Genomic DNA, 23724 nt, shown 5'->3' on the forward strand with positions numbered 1-23724 from the left:
TATGTAGGTTATAGAGCAAAATTAAATGTTATCTACTCTCCTATCTTTGAAGTAGATGTTATAATAGTTAATAAATAAATAATAATAGTGTTAGTAAAAAATACAAATTAAGTTTAAAGGAAGATAATAAAAGAAAGACGTCCACTGCTGGACATACTCGTAGGCCTCCCCCAAGGCTCTCCACTCAGACCGGTCTTGCGCTTTCCGCATCCAACGCGATCCCGTGATCTTAACCAGGTCGTCGCTCCATCTTGTTGAAGGCCTACCGACAGCTCCGAAGCCGAAGATAAGTTAGCTAGTTTTATTTGCAATTTGCAATCTCTCTCAGGCAGAAAAAAGGCCCTGTACCTGTAGGTAGCGAATTTTCAATACCTAGGTAAGAAGGAATCTAAACAAAAAAATCATCAAAAGAACTCTCCAGACCACACTTGGACACACCATTCACCACGTATCATACTTAGTTCCGTTTCGGGGTACATTTTTAGAGCTTTTGTAAGGTTCCGTACCTCAAAACGAAAAACGGAACCATTATAGGATCACTCGTGTGTCTGTGTCTATTCGTCCGTCTGTCATAGCCAATTTGCTCCGTAGCTACTGGACCGATTAAGTTGAAATTTGGTTCACCTATGTAAATTGATGACCCAAACTATGTATAAACTATATCGTGACATATCAAATGAAAGGGTACATTATGAAAATCTCAAATATATATTTTTCATTATTTAGAAGTAATCAGTTTTGATGTTATTTAAGAAAATAGGTGAACATTGACCATTTCCCCGTCCTTTATCTCCTCAAAACCCCAGTAGGGCTTAAAAAAACATACAGAAAATAGTTCTATACCTATAGATTACAGGAAAACATATGAGAATCTAATGGTATTTATCATAAACGTAATAGATAAAATTTAACTTTGCTCTATAACCTACCTGATAGATAAAAGTTCTCCATAATTTTTGCCAAATTTACAGCTAATTGTACTGAACTATTAGATTCGAATTCTTTTGAATTCGGTATACAGATAGTTTGCTTCCCGGGAAGGACATAGGATAGTTTTTATCCCTGAAAATTGCATAGTACCCGCGGGATAGTGAAAACTGAATTCGACGCGGACGGAGTCGCGGCTAACGGCTAGTTATTAACACATACACCGCCACCTGACTTCCACAGGTGCCACCGACGCACTGTATAAATAATTATGACAGCGGCACTGGGCGAAGTTCCGAAAACGCACATATGCGTAGGTGGCAGTGAATGCGTTAAAATATATCATTTACCTTTACATTACCTCTTGGTGTCCTTCTAAGTAAATAGTCGTTTTAGACAGCCAAACCTATTTACGTCAACATTTTTCACTATTTACGAATTTCTGAATCAAATGATAGTTTTCGGAAACCAGTATTTGTTACACTAAGAACATTTTAACCGACTTACGAGTTTGACCTGTATGTATGTATGTACGCGATTGTCTCGCGTTTGGCTAACGGATTTTGATCCGGTTTTCAGAAAAGTATTTGTTACATTAAGCAGAAGGTTTGGCATTTTAACGGACTTAAAATACTTAACTCTGTTATAGAACAATATAACTAAGCCGTGTTTGGGCTGGAATCGTTCAAGAAAGTGCTTAACCAATTTTAATGACAGTTCCTACTTCAGAAATATTTTGGCAAAATGAAGAAATCAACTTACCGACGAAAAGTAATAATGATCGTTGTTAATCTTACTGTTTATTGAATCAGGTGTTACTTTGCGGAGGTCCATATTAATGAACTAAAAGAATCTCCTTGCTCACCCGCGATCTTACGATAGCTAAGCTTATGCAAAATATGCGTGTTCATGCAGTTCCTCCACCTCCACACTGTAAGAACACATACAAATCACACAAACCCATCTATCACCACCACCACACTACACTGACGCGTTTCGAACTCAACCAGAGCTCATCCTCAGAGTGAAACAACCGTACACCATGCTACCAGTTGTTAGACTAACGAACCACAACCACCGTTTTAATTTGTCACTGTAACTCCTCAAGTACCCACATATATTTTATGAAACAAAACGAAACTACCCACAAATTATTAATAAATTATTTAACCGTCCTTCAAAAGTACTTGATTTTTTATTTATTTACTGTCAAGGCATGTTTTATTAACTACCATTGTTGAAATTAGATCCAAGCCGTAGCAAAGGAGAGGAAACTAAATTTACCTGCTCATTAATAATAGACCCCATACTGTTGTATCTAATTATCTCCATGCATTCTAATTCATATTTTGCATAAGCTTAGCTATCGTAAGGTCGCGGGTGAGCAAGGAAATTTTTTTAGTTCATTAATCTTCCTGTTTTCTCGCATCATTTAACGGCACAATAAGACGTGATGCCGTAAATTGAAGCTGCTTTATGTTATGTTATGTTCGGTTCGGTTATATGTACACCCATGCCAAATTTCAGATTTCTAGTACTTAGAGGCTCTGAGCCAGGTCAAGGATAGAAAGACATACACGGTGAAACTTTAAGGGTTCCGTTTTGGCCATTATTTATGACAATGAAACCTTTAAAACGATCTTAAATACACCTACCTATCTAAGTTAGTCCTATCTAGGCATATCTTGCATAAACTTAGCTACCATAAGGTCGCGTGTGAGCAAAGACAGTATTTTAGTTCATTAACTCGTATGTTTGTTAGTGCTGTTAGTCAAACTGCAATAACAATTCCTAAAAGAACAAACTTCATTGTCCGTTGCTTTGTAAGAAGTCGTTTTAAAATAATACAGATTATTATTATTTGGTTGCATGCGGTTTTACCAGCGTACCTAACTCTCATTAAATTAAAGACCTTCACATCGACTTTATTGATAAGGGCTACCTAAATCAATTTATGATGTACAATGTAGACCGCAAATTATTTTTCTTCGGCCTTACCAGTTTAAAAATGGTCTAGGTATTGCAACAAAATTTTAAATGTTCCCGAATAGTAAATTTATGTGAATTGTGGGTCACGGGTCATAGAATCGGAACTAAATGCTGTCTCTAGTTATGTTACTGCAAAGTATTCATAGTTAAACGTCTAATCAATTCCTAAAACTATCATAACATTTTAAATACTTTTGTACTGATGCTTTCAAATTACGCGTAGGCTACCTTTTTCAACATTAACGGAATTTTAATAAATTTTGTTCACGTTTGTAAAAGGTTTCTGCGCCACCGGAGATGTCTGGATTGTCTCATATGTACCACCAGCACCAGCCCCCAAAGCAGGCAAGTGTTTCTTGAACTAGGCTTATTTCTTATACCAACAACCTATTATTTATTACACTAACACTTTCTGCATCTTGCCTCACTTTCCACGTATTGCTATTAATTTTACCACAGACCAACTTATTACCTGAGTTCCCTTAGAAAACCTGGTTCGTGTTAGTAAAATTCAGTTTTTATTTTAGAAAAATAATGGCAGCATAGGGTATTTCAATTTGAATATTGAGACAGTCAAAATTATTTTCTATTTAATATTAATCGAACGCATCCTAATTTTTAACCCCGCCTTTATTAATTTCAGTCGACATAAAACATTTAACGTTAATTTTATTTATTACCCAATTGGATGTACCTTGTGGTTATTTTATTCACTATTTGTACTGAACTCGGGTATTGTAACAAGGCTGATCAAGCCTTGTTGATTTGTAACCTCTTCTTTATTTCATTTTCGGTTCGTTTAAAAATTCAATTCAAAATATCAATTTTCGAATATCCACTGTACTTTCATATTCAGCACTTTGTTTTTATGTCAAAATTCATTCTCAGATCAGCAGCCGTACTATAAGGACTATTTTTATCACATTGACATCATGTTCGATCATATATCATAACAGTTTCACAGAGCAGTTAATTACAGTGTTCTATAACCAGTTTCATCACACATTTGTATCCTGTTTTACTTAACCCTCTAAGGGATCTTGAAGAAACAATACGATATTTGACAACTCCTGATTTTGCCATATCTTAATATTATTATGAAAATATAGATAAACAGATAGTGTTTAGTGAAGAGAAAATTTAAATCGGTTGAAAATTGGATTTATAGTAATTTTTTGAAAAATCTATATAACTGTCTCTTTCTCAAACGCTTTTTTCTATGCAGGAAGTATGGCGGTAATGGCGTGTGACGTCACATGCCAGTATGTCTTTCTCTGTCTAATCTTGAATTTCAGACCTTTATAACTTTGTTATTTGTAACGGTAGCTTAAAAATTGTTTTTCTATTCGATAACCAGCATTGTGTAGTTTTAATTTATAAAACATATACAAAATAGTCAAATACCGTATTGTGCCTTCTACATCTTACATTTAATAAACCTCTTGAACATTCTGTCTTTACCTCTTTATATTCATCTGTCGCTTCGCATCGCGACAATTACTGAACTACAGTTTGATTCACACGAGTAAGAAATGTTGTCTTAAACCGACGCTCTGTTACAGAGTGACGTATCGTATATCTGATCGACAAAAATAACATTTGTATAAATTTATAACCGTGTTATACACCTGAATAAAATTGAGATGATTGAATTTTAAATTCTTCGCAAATATAAATTCTAGACGGAGACGTAACGAGGCCTCTGTGTTTGTTTCAAATTTTTGATCACGTGTTACGATTTCGTCAAGCAACGTGTACCGCTGTGTTAACATTTGTGAATATTCTTACAAAAGTTCCCTTGGCACCCTTAAAAGTTGCCGTTTTGTACCTGCTCCCCCATCCGCACGGCTTCCCGCGCGTGCTCGCCCCATGTGACCGGAGCCGCGCCCGCGCCGCGCAGCGCAGCGCCGCTCAGTCGCATTCGCATACCCGCTTAGCGCGCGACGCCGCGCTGGGGCACATCTGCTGCCATTCCCTTCGCAGCAAGGCGTGCTCATTTATTTCGTTCTCGTGAATGAAACTGACATTATTTTCAGCGAACTACAGTGATTTAGTGTAAAATCCTTTTTTACTTTTATTAAATAAGATTTGAGTGACATCAACATGGCTGTCAGAAACATTTTTTCTATTTATCAACAATGGTAAGGAGCCCATGTTTAAACACAACAGAATATAACCTAACAAATAGTAAACTGACGTGCTCGGTTAACAATATGAGAATTTTTATTTTAGTAGGCGTGCAGCATGTTGTGTTTCCGTCAATTTAAGTCAAATGAGAAATTTAAATTGAATAATAAAAGTCGCAGTTATTATTTGATTACTGAAGTATTTTTAGACTTTTGTATTTTTGTATTGTAGGGCCTATAACCCATTTCTTTGCGTTTACGTGGAAAAATATGTTTGGTTTGTTTTTTTCCTAACCAATAGTTTTGTTAAACACCAAAGCATGCTTTAAATAGTATTTTTTTGCTTACCTAAGTAAATTTTTACATGTAGGTAATTATATTATTACTTCTTATCACTAAGTTGGTAGTATTAACTAACCCCCATTCAGTAATGGTTGTTGCCATAGACATCGGTCTAATTTAAGTGTAACATTCCCAGGCCACTATGGAATCAAGTATGGCCAGCCACTCGCCGCACACAGTTCCTGGCCGCAGCACTTGGGGAGGATTAAACGTCTCTTACGAAATGCAACAAGATCCAAATAAGCCCAGGTAATTGTCGTAATCTTATTTTATTTTAAATCTTTAGTGACAATCTAAATAAACGTTTGGTCTGATGGTCATACAGTGGATTACTAATGTATGGGCAAAAAACTTTAACCAAAGTAGTTAACTCATCCCAAAATATTTTACTCAAATTATCATTAGTAGTTTATGGTGCTAGAGTCTGTGGGGAACGCAGTTCTAACCCAACCTAACCTACTTTTCTGGTAGCAGTTGGTTTCTGTGGTTGGTTCTTGTACAAAGTGTCATTTTGAACAAAAAATTTTTGGAATATAATATTAGCCAAAAGAAAACGTTGGCTTCATAAACGTTTGTCATAATAAAACTTGACAATGTAAAATTATGCCAAATGATAATTTATTTTAAACCAAATGAATAAAATGCGAAATGTTAATATGCTAAAGATTCGTTTGGGAACTACTGCGATAAGTTTTCTGGGAAGTGAAATTTGGCAAAAAATATTTTGCCGGAACAGCAGTACACCCATACAGTATCTATATTATAGTCCAGTGAAAGTAATAGACAGAATTGGTCTTCACTTAATCTATCTAATTAAAGATTGCTTAAAACCCTGATATAAAATTTAGACAAATATTCAAAATGCATGCACTATTTCAGACAGGTATGAAAACCTTGTCACAGTATTATATTTGTAACAGTAGTAACTTATGCAAATATTTTGTCACAGAATCATTTTTTTTCTGTTTTACAATATATCTAAAGTGACGTTTTGCCATATATATTTTCCGTAAAATACATTTTACCTCTATCCCATCGTTATTTAATAAGTTTTTTTTGTCAACGATACTTTAAATACACTCAGTAACTAGACTAACTACATATATAAGTATTTGGTAAAATCGATTATGAGGTATTTTTAGGGAACCCTCATATTTCCGCCATGTCTATTCATCGATCCGTCTGCCGATTCGTCCGTTTGTCTGTCCGTCCAACCGTCCCGTCGTTGCATACATATGGCGTGTATTTTTGTTATACAGAATATCCCACTGCTATGCCACATGGAGGGAAAGTATCTTAATTTAGGGTTCCGTAGCCAAAATGGCAAAAAGGAACCCAATTTGGCACGGATATATGTAACAACTAGCTATGCCCGCGACTTCGTTCGCGTCGACTTAGAATCATCAGTCAGTTATTGTTTTCACTGCTTATCAGTTTACAAAGAATACCTGCTATATACATTGACTTAACACTTATAGCGCGATAAATGACTTCGCGACGTGCTGCTTCAATGAGAGAGTCCTGACATTGACACCCAAGTCATTTACGGTGCCTGTATAAGGCACCTCCTGACCACATAATCGGAGTGCCGATGCCAGTCTCTTCTATTTTATTAAAATGTCTTGTGTCGGACCTACATTCGGCGATAGCCTCCATTGGCAAGACCAGGAGCACCAGGCTCGCGGCGCCCTTTATATATAATATCCAACCTAAGCTGAACTCTATAGGATATGCGTAACCGTAGTTATGTGAGCTCATCTTATGTTGGTTACGTATTTAAATATCTACTTTATATTTTTTAGCTTTACTTAACTATTTTTTAGTTAACTTAAGGGTAGTTATTAATAATCATACTTTTAAATATTGAATAAAAGGTAGATTTAATACAGTCAATTGTTTGTTTTTATGTGCGTTTCATAAGTGACTGAATATTAGTAGAGTACGGAACCATACGCTGCGCTTGCTGTCGTTATATTTTTTTCAAAATAATTATCGTATACTATATTTTTCAACAGCGTAAGTTGCCTTCCTGGCACCAGCAAAGATGCTGGCATGTCCGTCAGCGGTATGGGACCTATGCCTGTTACCATCAGGAATAAAAAACGCGCAGCGATGGCTTCTTCAATCGCCGCGATACCCAACAATCCCACATCTTCTATTCGTAAGTATTCCATACAGGTTGTCTTTAAATTATTTCACCAGGGCATTTCACCATGTTCTAAATATTTCACAAGGGGCCTATTGCATAATTAGACTAATAATACAAGTTACTAGTTAGCAATTTACAAGTTGTATTATTTCGTGTTGCATAATTATTTTGTGTTTTCACTAATTATATTAGAAAATTGTGTTGTATAAATTACTAATAATATCTTGAAAGTATAATTCTACTTTTATTTATAACAATAAGCAATAAAACACAATACATTAAACATTTAAAAATATGACTGACTATGTACAAAAATATATAAGCTAGCCTAACCTATAAATAAAAAATCCCTCCTAGGTCACCGTCGCTGTTCATTGTGCCCAGAAGGCTGGCAGCAAGTTACAAGTGAATTCATCATTATTTAAAAGTAATATTTTTGATAACTTGTAATAAGCGTACTAATATTATTAGCAAAACACAAAATTACAAGTAACCTAGTTGGCTGAGTGAGGTAAACCTTTGGCCGTCTGTGGACTTTGCAATGAAAAATAAAAATCTTGGCAGAAACAGTAACGTCAACGTAAAACTTTTTCGAAATTTCTAACTGCGAAAATGGTTTGTTCAGTAATTTGGATCAATTTACACTAGCTGTGTTTATTCCAGAAACTACATCCGATAATGAAAATAATACCGATAGGTACCGCGTACGCAGATCAGGGATAATCAGAATATTGATGATTCTAATAATTTATTTAAGTGTACATTAGTATAATAGTAACAACAAAGATACATATATGCATTTGTCCAGGATTAAAAGTAGCCTTTGTTACTCTCTAGTCCATAAACTATGCCAAAAATCACGTCGATCCGTCGCTCCGTTTCATTGTCAAAGACGGACAAACATACAACACACAAACATCATCGTTAGTTATCGTCGGATAAATGCAAAATATTAAACATTTTTCGTCGATTAGACCTTAACCAAATCACTTGTAAGTAATTCAAAACTACCGTGGTCCTTAGGTACGTAGTAATAAATACAAGTTACAACTAATAGTTTGAATTTTTAGACTCTTATTGCAACAAAAACTAATAAAATGCACTTATAATATTAGGTTTTACGGGATGACCGTAAAAGTAAAAATTTGGAATTGAAATAAAAAATACAAAAAGATTCCAAAAAAGCAATCTTATAATATTAGTTACTCGTATTTTATTATGCAACAATAATTTACAAGTTACAACCAAAGTCACTAATATGTAATATTAGCTTGTACTTATTCACTTGTATATTTATCACTCATATTTTATTATGCAACAGAAAAGTACAAGTTACAACCAAATCACTAATAGTATTAGCTTGTACTTTATTATGCAATACGCCCCAGTTTATATATGAATGCCCCTATGAAGGTTTCCATCTCATTTTTTGATTCAAAGTGTAGCCACGCCTTTGACGCGGTACACTTTGAATATGGACCAAGGCATGCAATATAAGGAAATATTTGTCAATCATAATTAAAATATCCTGATCAACATTTACAGAGATGTCCAGTCAAATTAATTCAATCATCTGCTGAAATATTTTTACGTATAAAAAGCGTACCTAACATTAGCTTAGCAACTGTTAATAAACAACGAGGATAGTCGATACAAGTATGTGTGCAGGGGGTCATCCATAAAAATAACGGTACACATTAGGAGAGATTTGTGACATACGAATAATCTGGTTTTCTTAGTAATAGTATAAACAAGAGAAGGAATGGAGGAAGGAGCAAAAATTTAAAAAATTGGTGTGGCCCATTTCATGGATGGCCCGTGGGATTATCTTGTGTCTTTCGAGCCAGACATAATGTATGCAATGTCCCCACGTGATGCAGAGGCGGCAGCTGTCCAGAGCTTGGCCAGCGTGCGCCGGCAGCCACAGCCCACGCCACCGCCCATCTACCAGGAGACCATCAAGGACTCCCCGCCGAGCTCGCCAAGTAATATTCCCGCCAATTATGTGACAACATCTGCTAACAATAATATTATTCTAAACTTACAGAATATTTTGAGAACGCTAATTAAATTTATTAAATCAAGACCTGTGCTCTATACATTTCGTTTCTTTTCAGGTTCGGAGCGACCGTTGAAGCCTAAGTTGGAGTCAAAGTAAGTTCACAAATTGTAAAAGTACATACTAATGTTTGCCCGCGGCTTTGCACCCGTAAATCATTAGAGACAGCAGTTGAATTGAAATTCCGGCATTTTACAAAATTCCCAGGGAAATATCGAGATAAAAAGTAGTGTAAGGTAATATCCAGATGTCTAAATATTTACATTACAAATTTTATCGAAATCCGTACAGCCATTCTAGCTTGAAGAAGTAACAAACAAAAATGACCGTAGGAATTACCGAAAATGATATCATGATTTTCATTGACGTTACATTAATAATAATAATAATAGTTTATTGCAAATAAAAAAGTACAACAACAAATATTTAGAAACAACTATGCCAAATTTCATGACTAAGCCCAGTGGTTGTTATTTCGAGGTTTTATCCCTATCCCGTGGGAATATACCTAGTTGGTTACTAATTTCTGTTACTGGAGTTGTGACTGATAAAATATAATATAAAGCTTTTAATAAAAAAAAACAGAATACAACACTTGAAAGCTTTTTATATACCGATCAAAATATAAATTGATTTATCTTATATGTTAACCGTATTTTTATAGAACTCCACGAAAATATTGACATTGCCGTCAGACGCAAACGTGCGGTCGATTTATGAAAATTAGACTACAAAATATGAGTGCAAATCTACTGACTTGTAGTATCCAGGAACAATATTATTTATATCTATGAAAGCTCTATGGCGCAGCATATTTTGGAGCTAGTATTCAGTTTTCTAACGATTCTGTGCTTCAGCTATCCCTCTCCTGAATCTTGCTTGTTTTTCACTTTTGGCCAAAAACGCATAATTTCGGCGGCCATGCATCAAATAGACTTGCTAAATCTTGTCATACTAACCAAGTTCTCGGTAAGACCCACTTCATCTAAACATTACAATGAAGATTAAAGATCTAGCTATCGTGAAGCGTATGATTAGACCCTTTTAAACTGGAATATAAAATAAATATAGACTAAAATCCACTTGAACAGGTAGCGTGATTTTGGCGTATATTTTGTCTATCGTTATGGGGTTTTGGATCATACCACATTTGCGTGAAGCGTGAAAGCGTGAAGGAGTAACGAAACTACACACACACACACACACACACACACACACACACACACACACACACACACATAAAAACTTGCGCATTCATAAATTAGTAGGAAGCAGGATTCACTACTGGCTGTCGAGTCTAAAACTCGTAGGTCCTTGTTAAGTTGTGACAGCAGCACTGTACGAAAGACAATAATAGTACAATTTTGTCGAGGCTTGGAAAGTAATATGGCCTGACGACGTAGTTTGCAAGCCGAGCATCACGTGAATTGTAAATAGTTAGGCAATTCAAGTGTCTTTCGAGAAATATAAAGTGCTTTTCTAAAACATTGTAAGAAAATAATAAATATTTGTAAAGAAAACATTTTTAATATGAGCTTTTTTGTCGATTGTACTTACATTGTCAACACTACATCACCACCATCATCATCAGCCGGAAGACGTTCACAGCTGAACAAAGGCACCCCCTTAAAACGCCACAATGAACGACAACTCGCCACTTGCTTCCACCGGTTGCCCTCACAATATCGTCCGTCAGTCCACCTAGTGGGCGGCCTGATATCGCTTCGTCTTCCGGTTCGTGGTCGCCACTCGAGGACTTTTCTCCCCCAAAAGTTATCTGCTTTTCGAGCATTGTGGCCCGCCCATTACATGATCCGTACCAAATGTTTACCTAATTAATCAGATTACAATAGCCCATCCAACAACTTCGTGCGGGACCGTCCCTATTAATGAAAAGCGGTGGCGGGGGCGAGGTAGCACGTCATAATCAGCGCGTGATTACACACGTAGATAAATTTGCCAAAGATATATCTAGAGACCTAAAAGTAAGAGCACAAAATAAGTGCTTAATTTAAAGTTTCTTCATCAAGAGAAGGAAATAGAAAGACGGTTAAAACTGTTGTTACTTCATGACAGTGTACCACTGTGAAGTTTTTAAATGTATGAGACGTTTCCCGCGAAATTATCTAAGTCAATTATTTTTCGGGATGATGACTTTTTGTGGCGATTTAAAGATACGCTGGTGCGCTGTATTTACATCAATTTAGGGTCTTTAACCATTTTTTAATTTTGGTCAGCAAAAAACCAGTGGCTTCAGAGACAGTTCTTGCCAAATTAATGTTATTGACACATTCGGATGAACAACTAATTTCTGCGTCGTTTAAATATTTGTACACGTTATACACAACACAACCTCCTTTGTCTGTCGATTCATCTCCGCATTTATAATCTCGTGTGCATCGAACGTTTTGTGAAATACCCTCTGTACACCGTGTAGCTGCTTCAACTGCGCGGCCGCGACTGAATGCGAGCGCCGTGTGTGCATTGCGCGCGGTTTTACTACCTGCTACCCCTCTGACTCAATCCCCGCTGACGTCTATAGTACCTCGCCCCCGCCACCGCGTCTAATTCCTAGGAAGGATCGCGCACGAAGTTAGGGGTCTAACAAGTGTGTGTTTGGGTGTAGGTTGGCAGCGCCGCATATGCTGGGCAACGAGCTGAACCCGGAGAGCGGCGCGGCGGCGCGGCTGCAGGAGCAGCTGACCGCGGAGCTGGCGGCGCACGCGGCCAGCGGCGCTGGCCTCGACCCGCTCGTGCCGCCACCGCTCATCAACAAGGCCGCGCCGGTAACTACACACGGTTATCTATTGTTTGCCCGAAATTCATACTCTATAATTTTATTGTCTCCAATATGCTCGGAAATGTCCGCCTATTTGTCGCAAACATAGTCCGCGAAGTTCTTCCTTATAGACTGTCACAAATAAAAATAGTAGATTGTTGCACCAAGCAAAAAGTTATTTATTATAGCACCGAGTGCCGATTTGGAGCCCGAGCGACAGCGAGGGCTTTAAAAAGCACGAGGGCAATATAAATTACTTAATGCGAGGTGCATAATCTGCTTTCCTTTCAACTATTTCAGGAATATTAGACGAACAAAAAAACTTATGCTAAGCAATTAATAGGAAAGAAAATGTCACTAGCACTCGATGATTCCATTTTTGTGAGTTTACATTCGCACTCTCAAAAAATTACCACGGAAAATTCGCAAGGTTCCCGCCAATTTTTATTTTAATTTCTTACTTTTTTTGGGGGGAGTCAGAGGGGGGGGGACGCTCGATTTTCATGAAACGCATCTCTGCAAACGGATCTCTGAATTGAAAAATGGTCTTGAAAACCCCCCAATGGTTTTTAAAGACCTATCCAACGATCCCCACGCTATAGGGTTAGTCGAGAAAAAAAAGACACCCCCCACTTTACGTCTATGGGAGGTACTATAATAAAAAAAAAACTTCACTGTTGGCGTGACTGATATGTATATTCATGCCAAATTACAGCTTTCTAGTACTAACGGTCTCTGAGCTTAGCCGCTGACGGAAAGACAGACAGACTGACATGTCGAAACTATAAAGGTTCCTAGTTGACTACGGAACACTAAAAAACAAGTATCGCGGGAAAGTAAGAGGCAAAAATGTTAAAACCGCGCACAAGCTTAACTTAATATTTTAACAATTTTGCTTTATTTCCTCGCATTATTGGAGAATAGCACTATATATTATTTGGACGACTGGATGGCGAAGTGGTTAGAGAACCTGACTAACGAAGCTTGAGGTCTCGGGTTCGAATCCCGGCCGGGGCAGGTATTTGTATGAATAATACGAATGTTCGTTCTAGGTTTTAAATGTTTCATATGAGTTTATCTATAGAAGTATGTTTATCCGATGCCTAGTAGACATAGTACAAGCTTTGATTAGTTTGGGACTAAGTCAAAATGGGTGTCAAGTGTCCCATGATATTTATTTATTTATTTATATGCCTCAGCAGAAATGACAATTCGTGGATTCGTATTTATTGAAACTCTTGTCGCGAATTCACGCGACTCCTGAACGAATGTGAGTATGTAAGATTTCAACACTGGTAACATTGTGAGATAAAAATGGAGGGAAAGGGTAGATTTGAGAGAGATATTTTTTTTAGCTTTTTGGCAGAAGGAGGAGAGACACGAGAAAGATTAAGGGGCTGTTTCACCATCCCCTGATTAGTGTTAACTGACGGTTAAATGTGATGCTGTCTCCGTCTATTCGAACAAAACAAATAGAGACGCCATCACATTTAACCGTCAGTTAACACTAATCAGGGGATGGTGAAACAGCCCCTAAGAGAGTTCAAAGGAAATATGATTAAGAATTATGGTACGAAATTGTGAGTGAATGAGATGATATGAACACGAGCGACGAAGACTGCCCCGGTAAGTGCTTATGCTGATCATACAACAACGAAAGAGGAATACGTTGAGAGGTTAAGAGTAAATGTAAGATATGATGGAACAGGGGAGGTCTATGGGGATGGTGGAGCTGCCCATAACTGCTTGATATGCTGAATGACATATAAGATGGGATGGGTGGGCTGTCAACAGGGGAGACGGTCGAAACTCGACTGCTCGCATTTCCGCTACATAGATGAACATGCAAAATTTCCTACTGACCGCTGAAATGATCCGGTTTGATGCATTTCGTAACCGCTGAAATGCAATGGACTTGCCGAATTTGATAGTCTGTCGCGGCGTAACTTGCCGAAAGTACCAAAAAAATAGTCACTTCCGGTGCGAAAAATGGGGCGTTATTTAACCCATCTGATACTGAAATAATAGTCATGGCATCAGTTAGGAATTTACTGGTAGATAGAAAAAAAGCGAAATATGTCAGTATTTTTTTTCCGGAAGTGTTTGGCAGAAGCTCTTAAAGGTGACCACCAAGACCCCTAAATATATCCATCTGATACCAGCATGAATCCAATTCCAGTCGGTAGGTATGAACCCTCATTTCCGGAATATATAAGTCTGCCAAGGCTGTTTCTGCCTGTTTTTCGAAAAAAAAAAACGAATAACCTCTAATTTTGAACTTTGACCCCGAATAACTTTTTGCACACATGGGATCAATGGGGACTTTTGACACTTTATTCCTAATGGTAATTCGGCTTTGTCAGAATTTATGGAAATTGAAATGTCTCGGAGTTGAGGTTGGTCACATAATCTCGTATGTCAAGGTGTTTCGGCAGAAACAGCCTTGGCAGACTATATTTTCCGGAAATGAGGGTTCATACCTACCGTCTGGAATTGGTTTCATGCTGGTATCAGATGGGTATATTTAGGGGTTCTGGTGGTGACCTTAGAGAGCGTCTGCCAAGCACTTCCGGCAAAAAAAATACTGACATACTTCGCTTTTCTCTATCTACCAGTAAAATCCTAACTGATGCCATGACTATTATTTTAGTATCTGATGCGTTAAATGACGCCCCATTTTTCGCACCGGAAGTGACCATTTTTTTGGTACTTTCTGCAAGTTCCGCTGCGACAGACTATCAAATTCGGACTCAGCATCAGTTTTATGGGAAACCATTGTGCATTTCATCGCGGTATCAAGTAGGTACGAAATTTTGCAGTCCGCTCTCCGTCTATGAGCGGAGCGAGACGAGGTAAATGAAGCGTTTCTTTTGGTTCATGAAAAACGCATTCCTCGCAACACATCCTCGCACATCTTTGGTGGAAACGCAGCCTAATACTAGCGATAAATAGTTAGATGACATCGAAGTTCGAGTTATGAAATGCTATTGGGCAGTGTCAGGTGTTGATGCGAGTAGTTCCTGTTCCAGGGTGCCGGCGGGCGCGGCGGTTCGTCGGGCGCGCAGAGCCTGGACCAGCTGCTCGAGCGTCAGTGGGAGCAGGGCTCGCAGTTCCTCATGGAGCAGGCGCAGCATTTCGATAGTCAGTCATCCCTCACTGCTGCACTAAATAACTAACGTTAGCTAGACCTTTAAGACATACCAACAGTACATAAACAAAAGTACCTGGGTGACCGAGCTCCGCTAGGGCTAAAACTCGGTAACCAGCGTTTTTCTAACCTAACGCCCTTATAAAGGACTTATTGTAATTTGAACATCAAACTCTATCATAAATGACATAAAGTTTGATGTTCATATGTATATCAAAAATTTGACTTTGCCGTTAAGAGGATAATCATCTTATATTTCAACAATCAACTTACTGCAGTGTCTGCAGTAGAATTACAGTAGTGATGGACCGACCAACCTTATGAACCAGTTTTGAGTAATTTTTCACGCAATTGCAGTACTACATTTCTCAAACATTCTATGTAATGTTTATGTCGTGTTCCATAAAACAGGCTTCAAAATATACTGTTGCGGGCCTAGGCCTGCAAGACAACAGTCTTTTGTTTCAATGCAAAACGTCAAATATCCACGATACACGACTTGAAATTAATAATCTGGATTTCTATGGTTCATTTATTAGTTACTGAATAAATTCGCAGGACCATGAATATTCTATATGTAAATATATAAATATTACCGACGCGTTTTACGTCAAATTACAATTTAATTTACATAATAAAGTATTAATTTAGCTGATTAAATGGGCTACAGTTTGTGTATAATGGCGCTAAAAGCCGAACAGCAAACACAATAAAAAAAAGTTTTGGCGGGAAAATTGACAAGTATAATTTTTTTTGATTGACTGAACTTGGGCTTTAGCCAATTTGCAAGTAAGTTCCATTGTCATTTCAAAAGTTTCGTTTAGAATCGTGATTTTTTATATTTGCAGTCCGTTATATCTACATGTTTTATAGCAATTTTATTTAATTGGGATTATTTAACGTTTTAAAAATCATGTTAGAATGAAATCAACACTTATATAGATGGTAGTTATAATTTGTGTTATAATTTAGATGTCTTAGAATAAAACTGATTTCTAGGAGTTTTTATTTCTTTTAGTGCATGTTTGAGAAAAGCACCTATCGGGTCTCGCTTCGCTCGGCCGTCTATACATACTCGGCCTGCAAGCCATTCTTTCCCGGCCTCTGCAGTAATGTACTATTACTGCAGAGGCCGCGTAGTTATAGATGGCCGAGTGTTAACGAGGCCATCTAGAGAAACGAGGCCGACGATCCCTGTTGGCGGACGAGGCTTGTATAATGCTTTTCTCAAATAAATTCAAGGAAATATGTAATACCATGTCACCATGTCACTTGATGAATGAAATATTTATTTGAAACACAATGCAACAACACTTTTACAGAAATTACTTAATCTAATAGTAGGTAAGTATATTAATGCCTATTACAGTGTTGATTGTGGTTTCAAAAAGGAGTCCATTCAGCATGTGTCGCCGCAGATAGTGCAACGACGCTGATTTTCAGTGAATCCATATGACACTCACTAAACATATCACCATCCCAGCCTATATACGTCCCACTGCTGGGCACAGGCCTCTCAGAACAAGAGGGCTTGGGCCATAGTTCCCACGCGGGCCCAGTGCGGATTGGGAACTTAACACATACACAAATTATAACTTGCAAATGAGAAGCGAAATACAACAGAAAGAGCAGTGTCTAAATAGCAGTATTGAATTTGAGTTTTATTTTTATATGAATAAATAAATGTACGAAAATACGAATACGATTATGAAAAGCATTGGTAAGTGTATTTATTGTTACACAACGCCGGCTAGTCAAAGGAAGCTTGTTCGTTCAGCAAGTGGATTTTCAAGTTTCAATTTCGTCTTAAAGCTGACCAGTGAACTCGCGTTTTTAATCTTTGGTGAGAAGTTATTCCAGCATCGCGTGGCAGCGTACCGAAAGCTGCCATCTTGATCATCATTAAGTGACATGGTGACATAACTCATAACTGAAAAAATAACACTTATTCGGATTAAAAACCGCTCGTTTTAGTTTAGGTATAAACTGTATAAGTTGTAGATTTTTTTTTTCAATAAAATAATAAAACCAAGTGAAACCAAACAAAAGACAATCTCTTTGCTGGCCATGGCCAGGCCATGTTGTTCGAAATTCCGTTACTGTCGTTTAATTTGCAATTAATAAGTTTGTGCTATACAAAGACGTATTTCGCGTCTATCATCACGAATATAAGGACGACATTTCCTTGGATGTTTGAGAAATGGTAATTTTTCTGGGTGGCATTTAATAAATAAAATAAACATTAGAATAGTTACCTGGATACTAAAACGTTTAGGTCTACCAAAGATCTACCAAATGTTTTCGGCGCCCTTGTATCTATTTTCTTCGATTATGTGAATTGAACTCAGTTCTGTTTTTTGGCAAAACATAGCTTAATGAACTGAATCAAGCACTTTTAAAATAAATGTGGGATGATCGTTTTAGAGAATTCGTTCTACTGCAGTGAATTATTTGTCACTGTATTGTATACCCTAAATCACAGAATAAATAATGTTGCATGCACTCCTTTGATCTTGATGAAAGCCGCCGTTTTAATAGCCTACAGAATTAGGTAGGTACCGCGTTCAATCCGCACCTTAACGCCAAGCGCGCGAGAGTTGTTACTATGTTGTGCTGCCTCTTGCTCCGAGCATACCTACGCCGCCAGAAAAATAAAATTAAACAATCCAACTAAACGTTTACAAATATTATTTATTTAACTTTTATGTAATGTCTGGTGAATTGTTTACCTTCTCTAAAGTATGTACCTATTATCAAATTTTAGTGGTGCAAAAATTCTGAAAAGTACAAGTAATTTAAATAAACATTCTGCTGGATAGCACAGATATTTAAGTAAAGATCGAAACATTCAAAGCAAGCTCCGAGATGGCCGACCGACCACATGTTTGTGCTTTGTGCATGCGGCGGACTGAATCTGAAGTTGTCGCGCGCTGTTGGTATTTATAGCTGTAGGTATGGACGAGTGACGGAAGCCTGCCTGAATGCTCTAACTAACCGATAGAACAACAAATAATTATATACTCAGCGGCACAAAGTTTTGCCCATCCTTCATACAAAATTAACGATTTTCCCCAAAGTATATTTGAGGGCCAGATGTTTTTCCGCTCAGTATATTATTTTTCTCAATGATGACGTATTGTATACGGCAGGTATAATAATTAGACTTATAATTAACAATCAACTTGGAGTGCAGAAAACCTACTTACTCGTACTCGAATCTCGGATAAACTAATTGTATGTATGTGTTGTCGAGCAGTCGCGTCGCTGTTGTCGTGCCTACACCAGCTACGGACGGAGAACGTGCGGTTGGAGGAGCACGTCGGCAGCTTGCTTCAGCGGCGCGACCACCTGCTCGCCGTCAACGCGCGCCTCGCCATCCCGCTCACTGCCGGTCAGTACACAGGCTGGAGCGCGCGGCTGAGGAGCAGGTCGGCAGCCTGCTTCAGCGGCGCGACCACCTGCTCGCCGTCAACGCGCGCCTCGCCATCCCGCTCACTGCCGGTCAGTACACAGGCTGGAGCGCGCGGCTGAGGAGCACGTCGGCAGCTTGCTTCAGCGGCGCGACCACCTGCTCGCCGTCAACGCGCGCCTCGCCATCCCGCTCACTGCCGGTCAGTACACAGGCTGGAGCGCGCGGCTGAGGAGCACGTCGGCAGCTTGCTTCAGCGGCGCGACCACCTGCTCGCCGTCAACGCGCGCCTCGCCATCCCGCTCACTGCCGGTCAGTACACAGGCTGGAGCGCGCGGCTGAGGAGCACGTCGGCAGCTTGCTTCAGCGGCGCGACCACCTGCTCGCCGTCAACGCGCGCCTCGCCATCCCGCTCACTGCCGGTCAGTACACAGGCTGGAGCGCGCGGCTGAGGAGCACGTCGGCAGCTTGCTTCAGCGGCGCGACCACCTGCTCGCCGTCAACGCGCGCCTCGCCATCCCGCTCACTGCCGGTCAGTACACAGGCTGGAGCGCGCGGCTGAGGAGCACGTCGGCAGCTTGCTTCAGCGGCGCGACCACCTGCTCGCCGTCAACGCGCGCCTCGCCATCCCGCTCACTGCCGGTCAGTACACAGGCTGGAGCGCGCGGCTGAGGAGCACGTCGGCAGCTTGCTTCAGCGGCGCGACCACCTGCTCGCCGTCAACGCGCGCCTCGCCATCCCGCTCACTGCCGGTCAGTACACAGGCTGGAGCGCGCGGCTGAGGAGCACGTCGGCAGCTTGCTTCAGCGGCGCGACCACCTGCTCGCCGTCAACGCGCGCCTCGCCATCCCGCTCACTGCCGGTCAGTACACAGGCTGGAGCGCGCGGCTGAGGAGCACGTCGGCAGCTTGCTTCAGCGGCGCGACCACCTGCTCGCCGTCAACGCGCGCCTCGCCATCCCGCTCACTGCCGGTCAGTACACAGGCTGGAGCGCGCGGCTGAGGAGCACGTCGGCAGCTTGCTTCAGCGGCGCGACCACCTGCTCGCCGTCAACGCGCGCCTCGCCATCCCGCTCACTGCCGGTCAGTACACAGGCTGGAGCGCGCGGCTGAGGAGCACGTCGGCAGCTTGCTTCAGCGGCGCGACCACCTGCTCGCCGTCAACGCGCGCCTCGCCATCCCGCTCACTGCCGGTCAGTACACAGGCTGGAGCGCGCGGCTGAGGAGCACGTCGGCAGCTTGCTTCAGCGGCGCGACCACCTGCTCGCCGACAACGCGCGCCTCGCCATCCCGCTCACTGCCGGTCAGTACACAGGCTGGAGCGCGCGGCTGAGGAGCAGGTCGGCAGCCTGCGCAGCGGCGCGACCACCTGCTCGCCGTCATATTTTTTTTTTTCTGTAGGTATTATAACCAAGTAGCATTCAACTGGCATTCGGGCGGTTTACATATTTTACATTTGGTACGGGGGATCCTAAAATCGCGAAGCACGTCATGCACTTGGCTGTTTTCTTTTAATTGCCATTATATATACGTAATGTAAAATGTACCGTATGTACTGGTAGTGTCGTCAGGTCCGCCGGAGCCGAGCCGCTGCCCGCGCGAGAATGGCGCGCCGCCGCGCGCGCCGCCGGCACCGCCGCGCCCCGCAGAGACCGTCACCTCCGACCGCTCCCACCAGGTAAATATAACACACCATCTTACAGCAGCTTCGACTGATAGAGTATCGTCACTACTCAACTTCATGACAACGCAATATTTTTTATATTTTTTTAACATTAACGGTGGCGTCGCTGCCCTACTCTTATGGTTTTCTTATTTGAAGTACCTTCCTTCTTTAATGAAGCTTTTTTTTGTATTAGTTATTTTAAGGAAGCGTTTTAAATACGCCTACATAATATACTAGCGACCCGACCCGGCTACGCACGGGTAAAATAAAAAACTGGTAAAGTGCGAGTCGGACTCCCGCACGAAGGGTTCCGTACATATACAACATTAGACGTTAGCAAAAATCGTCAAAAACCATGTTTGCTGTACGGGAGTTCCCCTTAAATATTTATTCTTTTTTAATTTAAGTAATTATTTATTTTTAAAGTAAATGAAAATACAAATAAATATACTTATTCTGTGAATATTTCAAGCAACTACGTGTTACGAGCCCCAATGCAAAAGAGTTCGTCTACTAGTAAAACGGAAAGTAACGTTTGTTTAAAATTGAAATATAGATTAGTAATACTAGTTTAAGAGTCTAATAAAAAATACTAGGTACACTATTACTTTATAATCTTTATTTCCAATACAGTATTAAATAATAAAAAACACTTATTTTATTATTATAAAAATAATTCTTCCACCGATGTCCACGCATAAAAGTTCGGCTACCACTTAGTTGAATCTTCTTTACTACCAAAACTGCCTTAATTCTCAGCGGCATAGTAGCTATCAATTCTTCACATTCTTCTGGAGTTGTTGAACTGACAAAATTTTCTCTTTTAAATCGGCTTTTGATCTTGATAGAAACTTGCGTCACTTTTTCTTCATTTTCCACCACAAGGTTTCAATAGGGAGACAAGTCTGAACTGTTCCGTCGAATTGACGTCGCTACTCCATCGTAGGGATTTTTTTAGAGCTAAGCCAGGCCATCGTCGCCTTTGCTGTGAGACAAGAAGCACCATCTTGTTAAAAAGTGAAGGCATTTTGATGTTTCAAATTCGAAATTGATGGCAGTAGACTCGTTTCCAACATGTTTTGGTATTTCATCTCATTCCAACAGTCCCTCCTACAAAATGCAGGCGACCCACACCTTGTGCTGATATGCAATCCCAAATCATTACCGAGCCAGGAAACTTCATTTTAGTCTTAATTCAAGCTGTATGAAATACTTCGTCTTTAGTTCGAATGATTTTTTTTCGTTCATGACCGATAATTATATCAAATTTGGATTCGTCACACCATATTATTTGCTGCTACTGATCAGCAGTCCAGTTTAAGTGATCAAGAGAGAATTTCAATATATTTTTTTCTGTAGTGCTGTGAGTAATGGTTTTTCCTTAGCTGTATAAAAATCATAACCCATTCTATTCAGAACTCTTGCAGGTGTCGACCGATACATCTTTCTTAATCATGTCACGCCGCTTCACTGTAAGTTTTGCTGCCTGGGCACGACGGTTTTTCTTCATAATTTTCTTCAATACCCTATTTTTAGCTGCACTCTTAATACGAGGGCGGCCCGGTCTTTTCAATAAAGAAGTTGTGCCGTTCTTTCCATAATTCTGAGTGATTGACTGGATACTAGACCTATTCAGGTGCAAGTCTTTGGTGATTTGGTAAATTAATTTTTCACTATTACTACTAGAAATTTTAAGTTTTCGCATTTCTTCAGCAATTGGTTTTCCACGACCCATATTGATCAAAATAATTAATAAAACTAACGAATACTTACTTGGAACATGGCTTTTTATACCATGTTACATCTTTACTTTGGACGACCAGATGACCTAGTGGTTAGAGAACCTGACTGCGAAGCTTGAGGTCCCGGGTTCGATTCCCGTGTCGGGGCAGATATTTGTATGAAAAATACGAATGTTTGTTCTCGGGTCTTGGGTGTTTTCTATGTATTTAAGTATGTATCTATCTATTTAATTATATTTATCCGTTGGTTAGTACCCATAACACAAGCTTTGCTAAGCTTACTTTGGGACTAGGTCAATTGGTGTGAATTGTTCCGTGATATTTATTTATTTATTTATTTATTTATTTACTGTCAAATAATATAGATTTTTAATTTGAACCTTATTTATTTTGCTGTATAAAAACTTAACAAATAGTTAACGCTAGCCGTAGACGAACTATTTTGCATCAAATAAGAACTAGACGAACTGTTTTGCGTGAGCATTCGTAAAGTAATATATCCAGAATATCTATAATTTTAAAATAGTGATTATTTTATTAGTGCCCAATTAACGTCGTTTTGATGGAGTATTATACAATATAAATTGTTTATAGCTAATGGATTTAGATGAATGATTGGTCTCGCGCGCTCGCTCGACTAGATACCGCCGGCGTACTTGTCAAATGCGGCAACAAATAGTACGCCGAATTCGGCGTACCCGAGCCCGAGGCGAGTCAGTCGCGTTGCAAACTGTGCGTAAGGTGCATGTACCGAATTTTTGTTAAATTTTGGTCATAAACCGAAGTAAAATGCCAGTTTTCGCAGTGAAACAGTTTAAAAATAATACTACAAGAAATAAGAAGGACACTGGGATCACATACCATCAGTAAATATCGTATAATTTCGAAATTACAAAATAAAATAACATGAACCCTCAACGCCATTCTGTGTTGCCGCGTACACAAGAATCGAATTCCCCGTGGTTGAGATTTTAATAAATTGAATTTTATTGTTATCATCATTAAATGATGATAAATTTTAATAACTTATTTTATTTAAGTATCTAACGTAATTATTATATATACATAACCTAGTTTTATATTATTTAATGTTTATCTTTGTGATATATACACTGAAGGTGTATAAATTGTTACCCGACACTATGTAATTAAGGGGTGAATGTGTCTTAAACTTAAAAATGTTTTTCGTCTTCCCATTCAAAAAGCCCAATCAGCTGATTTACTTAGGTATTAGGGAAAACGAAAAAAAAATTTTTTTTTTATTTCTACCAATTTTCCTGAAATGTTAACTTTTTACCCGACTGCCCGAAGGAGGGTTATGTTTTTCAAGCGTATGTATGTAAGTATGTATGCATGTATGTATGTATATTTTGTAAACAATTTTTTTTA

The 23724-nt window shown here is 39.3% G+C and overlaps 1 protein-coding gene across 2 annotated transcripts in view; it reads left to right on the forward strand.

Annotated features, from left to right (window-relative positions):
- Alh (coiled coil domain containing protein Alhambra) overlaps positions 1–23724 on the forward strand; it is a 51472-nt gene that overhangs the window by 23318 nt on the left and 4430 nt on the right. The window contains exons 16-24 of one of the 2 annotated variants that reach the window (XM_074095037.1): positions 3196–3261; positions 5521–5633; positions 7400–7545; positions 9414–9518; positions 9651–9687; positions 12219–12378; positions 15401–15512; positions 18776–18910; positions 20490–20605. In XM_074095037.1, coding sequence (XP_073951138.1) covers positions 3196–3261; positions 5521–5633; positions 7400–7545; positions 9414–9518; positions 9651–9687; positions 12219–12378; positions 15401–15512; positions 18776–18910; positions 20490–20605 — 990 coding nt within the window. Of the gene's footprint in view, positions 1–3195; positions 3262–5520; positions 5634–7399; positions 7546–9413; positions 9519–9650; positions 9688–12218; positions 12379–15388; positions 15513–18775; positions 19152–20489; positions 20606–23724 lie in introns of those variants that run through there. The other variant, XM_074095047.1, reaches the window with a different exon arrangement.

This window comes from Choristoneura fumiferana, chromosome Z, assembly GCF_025370935.1.
Source record: "Choristoneura fumiferana chromosome Z, NRCan_CFum_1, whole genome shotgun sequence".
Classification (NCBI taxonomy): Eukaryota; Metazoa; Arthropoda; class Insecta; order Lepidoptera; family Tortricidae; genus Choristoneura; species Choristoneura fumiferana.